The sequence below is a fragment of the Micromesistius poutassou genome, assembly GCF_964030765.1.
Source record: "Micromesistius poutassou genome assembly, chromosome: 10".
In the NCBI taxonomy this organism is placed as follows: Eukaryota; Metazoa; Chordata; class Actinopteri; order Gadiformes; family Gadidae; genus Micromesistius; species Micromesistius poutassou.
This window is the reverse complement of record NC_140280.1, coordinates 3,119,057-3,130,739: the sequence shown is the minus strand read 5'-3', so window position 1 is coordinate 3,130,739 and position 11,683 is coordinate 3,119,057. Positions and strand designations below refer to the sequence as shown.

Here is an 11,683-nt window from a genome sequence, read left to right as displayed (position 1 = left end):
GAGTCCATCTGTCTGTGGTACATCTGAGTGGACACTCCCACTTGTGATGTCACAATTGGCAGTGTCCACCCAGATGTCACCCAGATGTAGGATGGGCCGATGAACTCCTCTCCTCCAGAGGGGTGACGGAACAGTTGATCTGTCTGTTGACCATCTGAGTGGACACTCCCGCTTGTGATGTCACAATCGGGTTCATTTTTAAATGGACTGTGATGACTCATCAACCTCAGACCTAGGGCTAACAAAGGGGCCCGTAAACTACATTTTTTTGTTTTTTGTTTGACATCCCCACGTAAAGCACAGGGTTGGATCCCTCATGGCTGCCCACATGCTTGTGCCAGAATCCTAAGCCCCACCTAGACTAAAATGACTGATCTGACGATGCTCCTGGATAAATCTCAGCCGTCAATAGTAGCCACAGTCGAGTCCTTTAGAGACTTTAGAGAACAGAAGTATGGACTACGTCTAGATCACATGTCGGTCTACTGACTGACAGGATGCAGGCTGGGAGGGCTGTCAGGTCTGGGTCTGTGATGTGGGTCTGACGAAGCGGGATGTGTTGCCTAGGTGACGACGATGCTGCAGTGAGCGTGGACCGCTGCGTGACCCCCACTCCCAAGATGGTCACCAGCCCCGAGCCGAGCCGAGCCGATGACAGTAAGATACCCCTGACACGCAACAACACCAGGAGATACATCGGTTGTAGCTTCAGGGTGCATTATGGGTAATAACTATGAAGGAGACTGACTCCCTGCCATCCTCGCAGCGGCAAAGCCGGAGCAGCCAGGTTCAGAGGCCACGCCCCCCAAGTCCGACGCCACGCCCCCAAGGCCGGTCCAGAGCGTTGCCCCCCAGGCCCGCGACCCTGACCCCGCCCCCTGGGGCTCTGTGACGGACAGCCTGGTGGACGCGTGGGACGCTGCCCCCAGCCCTGCCGCCGGCACCACCACCCCCTCCGCCCAGTCCACCAATCTGGTCGACCTGATGGGTGACGTCAGCGTCGACACTCCGCCGCCGCGCGCGCAGCCGCTGCTCAGCTTCGATGACATCATGGACGGGTCGCATTGCTCCGCCCCCCCTGTGGTGGAGGACGAGCCCAGCAGCCTGGTGGACGTGGTGGGAATAGATCACATGACCCTCAGCTACCAGCATGCACTGCAGCACGCGGCGGGGGAGGGGCCTGAGGGGGATGACGGAAAGCGGCTGTTGACCAATGGGGAGACAGCACTGAAGGAGGGAACCCAGGTGAGGGGATCCGTATGAGACCATTTAGATGTTAGACCACTCCCAGCTCATTTCTAACCAATCAGGGCTTCTCTTCCCTGATTGGTTCAGGGGAATCCATCTTACCTTTTGATCCCATTCTTTAAAACATTCAAAGGTGCTCCTTTAGTACCCCCTGTAGGACAGAGATGGTATTGCTCATTTAATGAGTAAATACACTTTATTGACTTGGCTCTAACAGCAATAGGAGAATAAAGCAGAAACAGTATTTAGGTTTGAAGAAATGTATGCATATTTAGCAATAAAGATGAAGACAACATATAAATACACAGGATGAACTATGAGAGGATTGAAGAGCTTTATAACCTCCTCACTCTTGTCTGTCTGTACAGGCGAGTGAGGGCTACTTCAGCCAATCACAGGAAGACGAATTCGGCCAATCCGAGAACACCTCTGCTAAGCCGACGCCTGTGTTCTATAACAAGCCACCAGGTGACCTCCGTCTTCTGATTTATATCAAATATATATTATCATGTATAGGACACACACTATATTAAATGAATTACCATATTTTAGGTATAATATGTATTATATGACATTACATTTACTAAATGATTAATAGATTAGTAATACATTATACTATTGTTTTGTTTATCAACATATAATTATAAAAACAAATATGAATGTGTTATTATTTATTAATTTGTGTTAATGTGTGTGTGTGTGTGTGTGTGTGTGTGTTCTCAGAGATTGACATCACTTGCTGGGACAACGATCCTGTGGGGGATGAGGAAGATGACGACTAGCCGACCAATCAGGGGCTGCCGCCTGACCAAGAAGAGGAAGTGCATCGTTAGGAAACAGTTTTTTTTTTTTTTACAAAACACGAAAAGTAATAAGTCTTGCATCCTCCTCTGTATACTACCCTAGAAAGAAACTAACATTAGCCCCCTGGAAAGGTTTGGAGTTTCTGTTTAAGGAAATATGGGTTTAAGATATCCTGATTTATTTGATAATTTCTGTTTTCTATTTTTCTGCATTTGTTATTTTATTTATTGTTTTGAATGTGTTGCTATGCAGATATACGAGCTGGAAGCTGGGGATCCTTATTGAAGTGTGTGAACGCTACGCTATGGAGCTAAGCTAGCTAGAGCTACGCTATGGAGCTGAGCTAGCAAGAGCGTTAGTCAGCTAGAGCTACTGTATTGAGTTGAGTTAGCTTTGGCTAGAGCTACCTATAGCTACAGCCAGCTAGAGTTCAGCTTGCTAACCATACAGTAGCTTAAGCTAAATCCTATTTATGGCTTCATACAATAGGTTTAGCTGTATCTCTGGTTAGACCAGCCCAACCAGAGATACAGTAGGTTTAGCTGTATCTCTGGTTAGACCAGCCCAACCAGAGATACAGTAGGTTTAGTTGTATCTCTGTTTAGCCCAGCCCAACCAGAGATACAGTAGGTTTAGTTGTATCTCTGGTTAGCCCAGCCCCATACAGTAGCTCTCACTTTTGAGATCTAGCTAGCAGTAGCTCCAGGTAACTGTAGGTCTAGCAAGCTAGCTCTCTGCCTCAACAGCATTCGTTCTCTATTCAATTAGGATGCTGTTAGCTGCTTCCATCTGTCTTGTTCATGTACGCTTTTATTTTGAAACCCAATTACTCTATTTCCTTTTCCTGTCTGTTGCTACAGAGACGGAATAGATACTAGCTGTCGATCCCCACTCACACGTTACTAACTTGTTATTACTAACATGTCAACATGTTGAGTTACTTTTAAAACATGTCAGGCATTAGGGTCAGAAAGAGAGAGGGAGGGTGAGGAGAGGACTGAAGTGGTGGTGGTGGCGGTGGTGGTGGTAGGGCTTCAAAATAAGACTCCCTTTACATCCTATACATCTCAAACCAGGTCAGTGTAGTGTCTGGTGTTGGGGAACCCCTCTACTGTAGTGGTAACTGGTCGTTTCAGTTGGTAGTCGTGCTACCACATGACCATTTGTCTAAACTCCACCCACCTCCACCCGACTGGCGGATGAAACAAACCAACGCTCGGACCGTGAGGCTGTAGTGCTGCCTGCAGTGTTCGCTTGATGCTTCAGCTCCTCCCAGCCCAGCGGGAGGCCTCGTCTGTTTGTCTGGCATCCTTAAGATTTCATGACGATTTGTTGAAGAAGCACATCCTGTCACCCCATGAGGTCACAGGAAAGGTGCAGCGGAGTCTCGTACACTTTACTTCCTGTCGGGACAGGTGCTCCAACTGATGGATCTCTTGTGTTCTTTTGTGGTGTTCTGTGTGAAATGCAATAATTCCCATAATACTAAATATACAATAATAGTACACTGAGGCTGGACAGCTGGGAACTCATAGTTCCACCTCAGTCTTTGGGCAATAGGGCTCCCTCATTGGTGCAGCTGTTGATAGCTGGAGTGGCCTCGTCTCTGATTGGTGGTGCTGGAGTGGCTTTGTCTCTGATTGGTGGAGCTGGAGCTGAGGTTTTTTCTTTCTGGTAGACCAGCGTGTATCTTAAGGTATTTAAACAGTCTTTAAATAATTTATTTAAAGAGTGCCTTGAGGAATTTGTAATTTCTAGTGTTCATTCATGAAAAAGAATGACTCGTAGAACAAATCCCGACAACTGAGATCCTATTCTGCCCGAGCCAAATCACCCACCGAAGCTAAATCTAATCGTATGTTGACACATTCCCCACTAGATGTTCGCTGCTGCAGTATTTGCCAAAAGTCGTAGTATTGACAGTATTTTAAGTTTTTAACTATTGGTACTACTAGTATTGGACTATAGTCCTACTAGTATTGGACTATAGTCCCACTAGTATCCCACTATAGTCCTACTAGTATTGGACTATAGTCCTACTAGTATCCCACTATAGTCCTACTAGTATCCCACTATAGTCCTACTAGTATCCCACTATAGTCCTACTAGTATTCCACTATACTTCTGCCTCGGTACTGACCCGGTGAAACCATCTTGATCAGTTTCTGATCAGCATTCCAATAAAACTCAAAGGGCTGATTGATCCTCCACTCCTAGGGTTCTGAACTATGGTTTCAACGGGAGCGACCCCCGAGATCAGAAGGCCCCACAAGGCCACCTCGGGTCTTCACTCACTCCTTTAATGTCCTCTTTTTAGCGACAGTACTGTTAATATCTCATACGGTAGCGACGTAGCATTGCAGCTAACGCTTTGTAGCACTTTCCCTTCTGTGATGTCTAGAGTTCACACACACACACGGGCGCAGCTCCTGCCAATAAGGGACACTACTTTGCGGGACAGAGGGCTCGTCCTGTGGTTGTTACCGTAGGCCTCATTGAGGTCCTCCCCAGGTTGTGGTGAAGGTGTGTTTCCCCGGTGTGGATGGGTTTGTTCCGGCGTTCTCCCCTGAAACACGGCTGGCTGTTTAGAGTAAAGTGCAGAACCAGGACTGAACGAAGAACAACGACAGTGGGCGCGGTTCTCCATCCCCACAGGACAGCAACTACCGAGGTAGTTTTTCCCCAAGCTGGTCTGCACCACGTTGTCTCAGACCCGTCCTATTACAGACCCCTGACCCTTGACCCTTGACCCCAGGCAGGCAGTGGGCACAGCGCTTCACCTGCGCTCTGGAACTTCCCCTCTGGAGATCCAGACGTTCTGATTGGATCAGACTCACCTGGGCCACGAAAGCAATAAACCCCCAAAAATAATCAAATAACAACTCAAATAGAATCCAATGAAAATGTAAATAGCTTCGATGGGCTGCTTTATTAACCGTTGTAAATGTAAGTATTATTCTTATTATCTTATGATTCCTACTACCTGGAGCACAGCAGGGGGGACCGAAAGGTCTGGTCGTGTGGTTTGGGGAGGAGTCTAGAGGGAACACCTAGTGAGTGCTTCCTGCTAGACTTTCTGCTGCTCTGTGTTCATCCAATCGTCTCCTAGTAATCTACTGTACAAAGTCTAGAAGTAGGGATATAATGGAACCTATATTTTAATATTTAATCTGCTAGCTAGACCAGAGGCTGGGTGCGTAGCGTACAGCCATAGGCCTCCTCCGTGGTAACCAACGGCTACCTGGTTGCTATGGGAGATTACTTCTGTCTGAGACCCCCCCCCCCCCTTCTCCTCCATCTACCAACTGTTAAACACACACACACACATACACACACGACTGCATTACCAACACTTTGTCTCTAAACCTCATTTAAAGTCGCCTTGTGTGAACTCAGACCCTTACACATGTGACTATACATGAGCATAACAATACTACACCTACCACTACTACTACTACTAGAACAACACCAGAGCTCCATACCTCTACTCCTCTCTATTTACGCTCTCTCTCTCTCTTACGCGTCGTGCTCTTTTCTATCAGTCTTTTCTAATGACTTCCTTTCTGTCTGTCTGCCGCCCGCTCTCTTTCAAACAAGCACACGATGTTTTGACTCGCTGATGTACGTTAATAAAAGACGTTAGAAAAAAACAACGCGTGTCGCCTCGTCTCTCATGTGGATGATCTCTGGTCGATCAATCAATCATCGATAAGCGTGGGGTTTCCATAGCAACAGACCCCTGCCTCCAGCCGTGTGATAGGTGAGTAGGAAGGAGGCTTGTGCTGATTTGAAAGTTAGCCGGTTCAAATCCCGGTAGTACCGTTTATATAATAACGACAAACATTTTTTGTTGTACAGACAAGTCAAGTTAAAGGTGCCATGACATGCCACCAGGTGTGGTGTGATTAGCCGTTTTTCACTTTCTGCCCCTTATGACATCATAAGGGGCAGAAAATGGGCGTGTCCACCTAGATGTGCTGTGTAGTGTGTAGTGTGCTGGATATATCAGCCTACCCAGTGGACTGTAGCAGATGTTGCTCATCTATCCATCACACATCTAGGTGGACACTCACACCTGTGATGTCTTAAGAAGCTGATTTCCAAAACGGCTTGTAACGGCTAATCACACCACACCTGGTGGCATGTCATGGCACCTTTAAACACGTATGTTTGTTAGGTGAGTAAGAGCTTTAAAACCCTTGTTTGTCTGTTTGTTACGTGAGTTGGAGCTTTAAAACCGTAGTTTGTCTGTTACGTGAGTTAGAGAGCTAGTGTCGGTCACGATACTATTGTCTCTGGGAAAACTGACCGCTCATCGCCAAAGGTTTCACCAAAGCGAACGAAACATAAATCTTTGAGATTGCAGCTTTAAATTAATAACTGAATGATTAATTTTCGTTGGTGTGTACCACATAAATCATAAATGTTCCTCAGTCACTTATTCAGGTCGTTATTTACCTCTGCATTAAATCCTCGTCTAGTAACATGGTTCCACTTTTAATGCCTTTTAAAACTACAAAAGTCACAGCAGCTCCGCAATCTTCAGAGAAAACCTTCACTGTGGACCGGCCTGGCCTGTCAGGTCTGTCCGACCATCTGGGCCAACCCACTCCCAGACGGTGATGGCTGACAGCTCCTCTCTTCACCAGTGTGTCCAGAACATAAGCACTCTGAGGACCAGCTTGAGATCCCACATGGCTCTGCTGCAGGAGGCTGGTGCTGACGCCAGACGTAGACAAGCTGCAGTCCCATTTAAATTAGTTAAATGGACCACTTAGTTTACACATAGTTTTTTTATTGAATTGTTAAATGGGTTCGTAAGAAAATAAAAACCTCCGTTGTCACCCTTACCTGGGTGGTGGAAGGCAGGTCCAAGGCAGTTTGTCAGTGAGTTCCACTTTCTGTAGAAGTCCTTCTCTGGCAAAAAAAGCCTAAAAGTCTGGTGAAGGCTGCTGATGCTGATCACTACAAGCAAATCAGGATAGCACTGTGACCTATTGCCACATCATCGTCAGTTGAGAAAGTATACAGATGAAGATGTGGTCTGACGACCAGATACAGGCATCCCCTCAGGGGGCTGAATCAAACATACTCTGCTCTAGAGGAACCAGTCAGACCCCCTGGGGGACCAGAACCTAATGACAAGAGCCTGGTCAGGTTGGAACTAAGTGCTCCAAGGAGACGGTGGACATTAGATCTGTGAAGCTATACTCCTGCCCAGCATTGGATAAGGTACCCCCTGGGGAGGCCACAGCCTGTTATTTCCGTGATGAGGGAGCCCCTCAAACAGCTGTACTCTTGCCCAGCAAGGGGTACCCCCTGGGGAGGCCACAGCCAGGCACCAGTCCATTCCCCTCCTGGACCTCATGGAGCCCCTGGAAGCCTGGGATCCCCATCACCCTGCTGAAGCCCAAGAACTCCGACTGAGTCCTGGTCTCTGGCAGCAGGCCTCTGTGGTCTGTGTTGTGGCTCAAGTCCATGTTGGACAGGAGCTGGCCCAGACCGTCCCAGTGCTGGGCTGAGGGCAGCTGGATCATAGAGCAGTAGCCATGCTCAGCACTCGGTGCCGGAGGCTTGCTGGAGCCCGACTGCAGAGCCTGCTCGGGGTCCCGCCCCTGGAGCTCCCACGGGGAAAGGGGTGGGGCTCGTTGCTGGGGGGGCTTCAGGAAGACGGCCCTGCTTTGTAGGGGGTCCGCCAATACCTCGTTGTAGGACGGGGGGGGGTCATCCATCAACACAGCCTCTTCATAGCAGGGGGGGTTCCGGTCCGCATCTGTTGAGAAAGATTCAGCATCCAGTCATTCTCAATGCATCCCAATCTGTATTTGGAAAATATCATCCCTCGCATATACACTTAATAAGCATTCTGGTCAATTTTAATATGGAACGTGAAAATAAAGTAGGCAAACTCTGCAAAAAAGAGAGTTGTAGGTCAAGAGAAGCGATACTGCTCTCAGGTAGCAGTGGTCAGGTAGCTGTAGCAGTGGTCAGGTATCAGTGTTCAGGTTTAGTGGTCAGGTAGCAGTGGTCAGGTGCAGTGGTCAGGTAGCTGTAGCAGTGGTCAGGTATCAGTGTTCAGGTGTAGTGGTCAGGTAGCAGTGGTCAGGTAGCTGTAGCAGTGGTCAGGTATCAGTGTTCAGGTGTAGTGGTCAGGTAGCAGTGGTCAGGTAGCTGTAGCAGTGGTCAGGTAGCTGTAGCAGTGGTACAGTAGCAGTAGTCAGGTAGCAGTGATCCAGTAGCAGTGGTCAGGTAGCAGTGGTCAGGTAGCAGTGATCCAGTAGCAGTGATCAGGTGCAGTGGTCAGGTAGCAGAAGCAATAGTCAGGTATCAGTGGTCAGCTTACAGTGATCGTGTGAAGGATGACCAACCAGTACCTGGCAAGGTGACCCAGTGGGCCTCCGGTAGTGTCATGTGGCCGGGTGAGGAGAGGCACAGGGGGGGACAGAAGGCGGGGAGCGGCGGAGGACAGTCCGTGGGCTCCATCTCCATGGTCCTGAGACACTGCTCCCTCAGCCGCTGCTCCTGGCTGCTCTTGAGCCGGCGCCGCAGGGCGCCACAGAGACAGCACAGCACCGCCACCAGCGCCCAGAGCAGCCAGAACCCTGTGAAGCACGCCAGGAAGGTGGAGGTGCCCCGCGACATCCCCATGACGACCACTCCGCCCGCGCCGCAGGAAGGAGGCGTTCAGGAGGGAGGGGTGTACAGTGGCTTCACCCTGTGGTACATGATCACAGGGTGACAGGTTTAATTTTCAGATGAAGACAGGGTTAACGATCTGATGATGATAGGGTTAATGATCAGATGATGACAGGGTTGATGACAGGGTTGATGATCTGCTGATGACGGGGTTAGTAATCTGATGATGACAGGGTTGATGATCAGACAATGAAGGGGTTAATGATCAGATGATGACAGGGTTAATGATCACACGATGATTGGGTTTATGATCAGACGATGACAGTTAATGATCCGATGATGATATGGTCAATGATCAGATGATGAAGGGATTAAGGATAAGACAATGAAGGTGTAAAGAATCAGACGATGAAGGGGTTATGGCCAGTGAAGGCAGCGATCCAACAATCCACTGAAATGGTGTAAATTCATTCTGCAACGCCTGCTAGAAAGAGCTTGGTCACAACCAGAAGATAAATCCAGCTGATGCCATTTTTCCTATTCTGTTAAAAAACATAAAACATTTGTTTAGTGATGACTGAAGCTGTTTGAGGAGAGGTGACCCTCAACAGCAGCTGTTATAAGTTGGAGGGAGGGCTTCAGTATTCTGTCTCCCAAGAGCAGGGTGGAGGTCAGGAGGTTAAACTGAGAGTGGCGCCCTCTAGTGGCGGGGGAGGGAGGAAGGATAGGAGGGAATAGATGGACAGTGTTGAAGACGAAGGGAACCTGCTTCCAGAAAACATCAAGGGGACTTTGGGCTAAGATATGTAAAGCTGCTTCAGATTTAGAAGTAATACTAAATATATATTGACGCAATGCTGGACAGACTCATAGTCCCCAGCACCTCGGCCGCCCCGAAGGGAACATATCGCCCCCTGCTGCCTCGTCTAGCAATTACGCATACATTATTAGTGTGGCGCATATTACATTACTACTAGATATTAGCCCATATGAATCCCCAAAGAGCCGCGTGGGAGAAATGCCAGACGGATATGAAACGTGAAATCTTAAGGGTTCATAATAACGCACGTAGTCGAGAGGAGAAGGGAAATGTCTTCACATCATGTTATGTGGACATGTCCACATTATGTTATGTGTTATGTGTTATGTTATGTGTTATGTGGACATGTCCACATAACACATAATGGTTATTAGTGCGTAATGTTATGTGGACATGTCCACATAACATTACGCACTAATGACGGTCTCCAAGCAGAACAGAAAACAAATCCAAACATAACATTTCTACTCGAACCAAGACACGATGGACTACTATTGGACATTTGACATCGGGTTAAAATAATCGTTCTGTTGTGGTCCAACTACAACCGCGTCCAGCTTTAGACAGGCTACATTTGAATGCCGTGAACAACTCTTTCTCCTCAATGCACTTTCAAAGTGAGGTTGAGTGAACGTAGAGAGACAGATGTGGGATAGGCTACAGTAAAGTGGATACCAGTGTTTGGAGCGGATGTGCAATGCGCGTCTCTGATCGTGGAGGGGAGGCAGAACGCGTCTCAGCTCGTGGAGGCAGAACGCGTCTCGGCTCGTGGAGGGGAAGCAGAACGCGTCTCAGCTCGTGGAGGGGAGGCGGAACGCGTCTCAGCTCGTGGAGGGCAGGCGGAACGCGCTGCTGAGACGCGTGTTGCCCCTGTGGCGATGGAGACCCTAGGAACCCATCCATCTCTTAACTCGGACGTCTGATCAAACCCCACGGAAAACCACGTCTTTGCGGTCTCACATCACGAAGGAAACGTACCTGCAGACCAGAATCCCAGATGAGCGCTTGATGCTGTTGTCTCCGGTCTATTCTTTATGTCTCTTGTTCATATCCAGCAGTATGTTGGCCTGTATTATTCTACATATGCGTATTGTTCATATTCAGCAGCAGGTGGCTCTATGTTCATCTATATGTTGTTCCTATCCAGCCAGGCGCGCGCTCTGTCACGATACGGCGCCGCTCTTTCTTTCTTTCTCTGTTCTGGTCACGAGCCGCGCGTCGTGCTGTGAACACCGTTTGGAGAATGTTGGGTTCACCTTGGCAACCTGGCCACTCCCCCCTCCTCCATGGTAACCTAGCAACCCGTCCCCTCCCATCGCTCCCTGGCGTCGCGGGGCCGGACGGAATACTAATCAAACGCAGAGCGGGGTTTCCCAAGGATGGGTCGCTGCTGACGTCATAGAGGATAGGGTGTCAGTGACGCTGCCCTTCATTTCTTTGTTGTCCTACCCCCCTCCTACCTTCCCGTTCACCTCCGACCTATTCACCCTATAGCCACCTATCCTATAGGCACCTAGCCACATTTAACCCCCTTCCTACCTTGCTACCTACACCCTCCCCCCTATAGCCTTCCCACAGAGCTATCTCAAGTACCACACAGGGTTGAACATGGGGCTGTAGCTGGGTTGTGTCACTATGACAACTGTTCTGAAAACAGTGGATGGGCTGGTTTTAAGAGGTCTGACCCTCTCTCTGTCTCTGTTTCTCTCTGGCTGTATGTCTGTCTGTCTGTCTGTCTCTCTCTGTGTCTCTCTCTGTGTCTCTGTCTGTCTCTCTCACGCTCTCTCTCTGCATTCTCTGTCTGTGTGAATGATGACCCTGAACAGACAGCCCTGCCGTCTCCCTGTCTGTCTGCCAGAGGTCTGGGTCTGGGCCCAGACTGGGCTGATGTACGATGCTGACAGCAGGACACACAGAGTCCTGCTCCGTATTTCACAGACACAGCGTCGTCTGAAACATTGTTTCATTTTGTGTCTGTCACACACACACGCACGCACGCACGCACGCACGCACGCACGCACGCACGCACGCACGCACGCATGCACGCTAAACGTAGGTTTAGTGTACAGTTTGTATGTTTCTTCATGCCCAACTAGTGTAGATGTTTCTACAAATCATTCCCCTGAGCATCAAGTGAAGCTGCCTTACATCCCACCTCCTTCCTCCCTCCCTCCC

At 48.9% G+C, this 11,683-nt stretch overlaps 2 protein-coding genes across 2 annotated transcripts in view; one reads left to right on the top strand and one right to left on the bottom strand.

The window, feature by feature from the left end:
• dbn1 (drebrin 1) overlaps nucleotides 1-5,391 on the top strand; it is a gene marked incomplete at its 5' end in the record, with an annotated part of 14,412 nt that extends 9,021 nt beyond the window's left edge. The window contains 4 exons of the mRNA XM_084473654.1: nucleotides 568-657; nucleotides 767-1,245; nucleotides 1,617-1,716; nucleotides 1,972-5,391. Of these exons, the coding sequence (XP_084329780.1) occupies nucleotides 568-657; nucleotides 767-1,245; nucleotides 1,617-1,716; nucleotides 1,972-2,030 (728 nt within the window). The 3' untranslated portion in view covers nucleotides 2,031-5,391. The remainder of the gene's footprint in view (nucleotides 1-567; nucleotides 658-766; nucleotides 1,246-1,616; nucleotides 1,717-1,971) is intronic.
• Nucleotides 5,392-7,334: 1,943 nt separating this feature from the next.
• prr7 (proline rich 7 (synaptic)) lies at nucleotides 7,335-8,700 on the bottom strand (the record flags this gene model as incomplete). Its single annotated transcript, XM_084474157.1, has 2 exons — nucleotides 7,335-7,825; nucleotides 8,427-8,700. The coding sequence occupies 2 exons, from the start codon at nucleotides 8,698-8,700 to the stop codon at nucleotides 7,335-7,337; spliced, it is 765 nt and encodes a 254-aa protein (XP_084330283.1).
• Nucleotides 8,701-11,683: the final 2,983 nt, after the last annotated feature.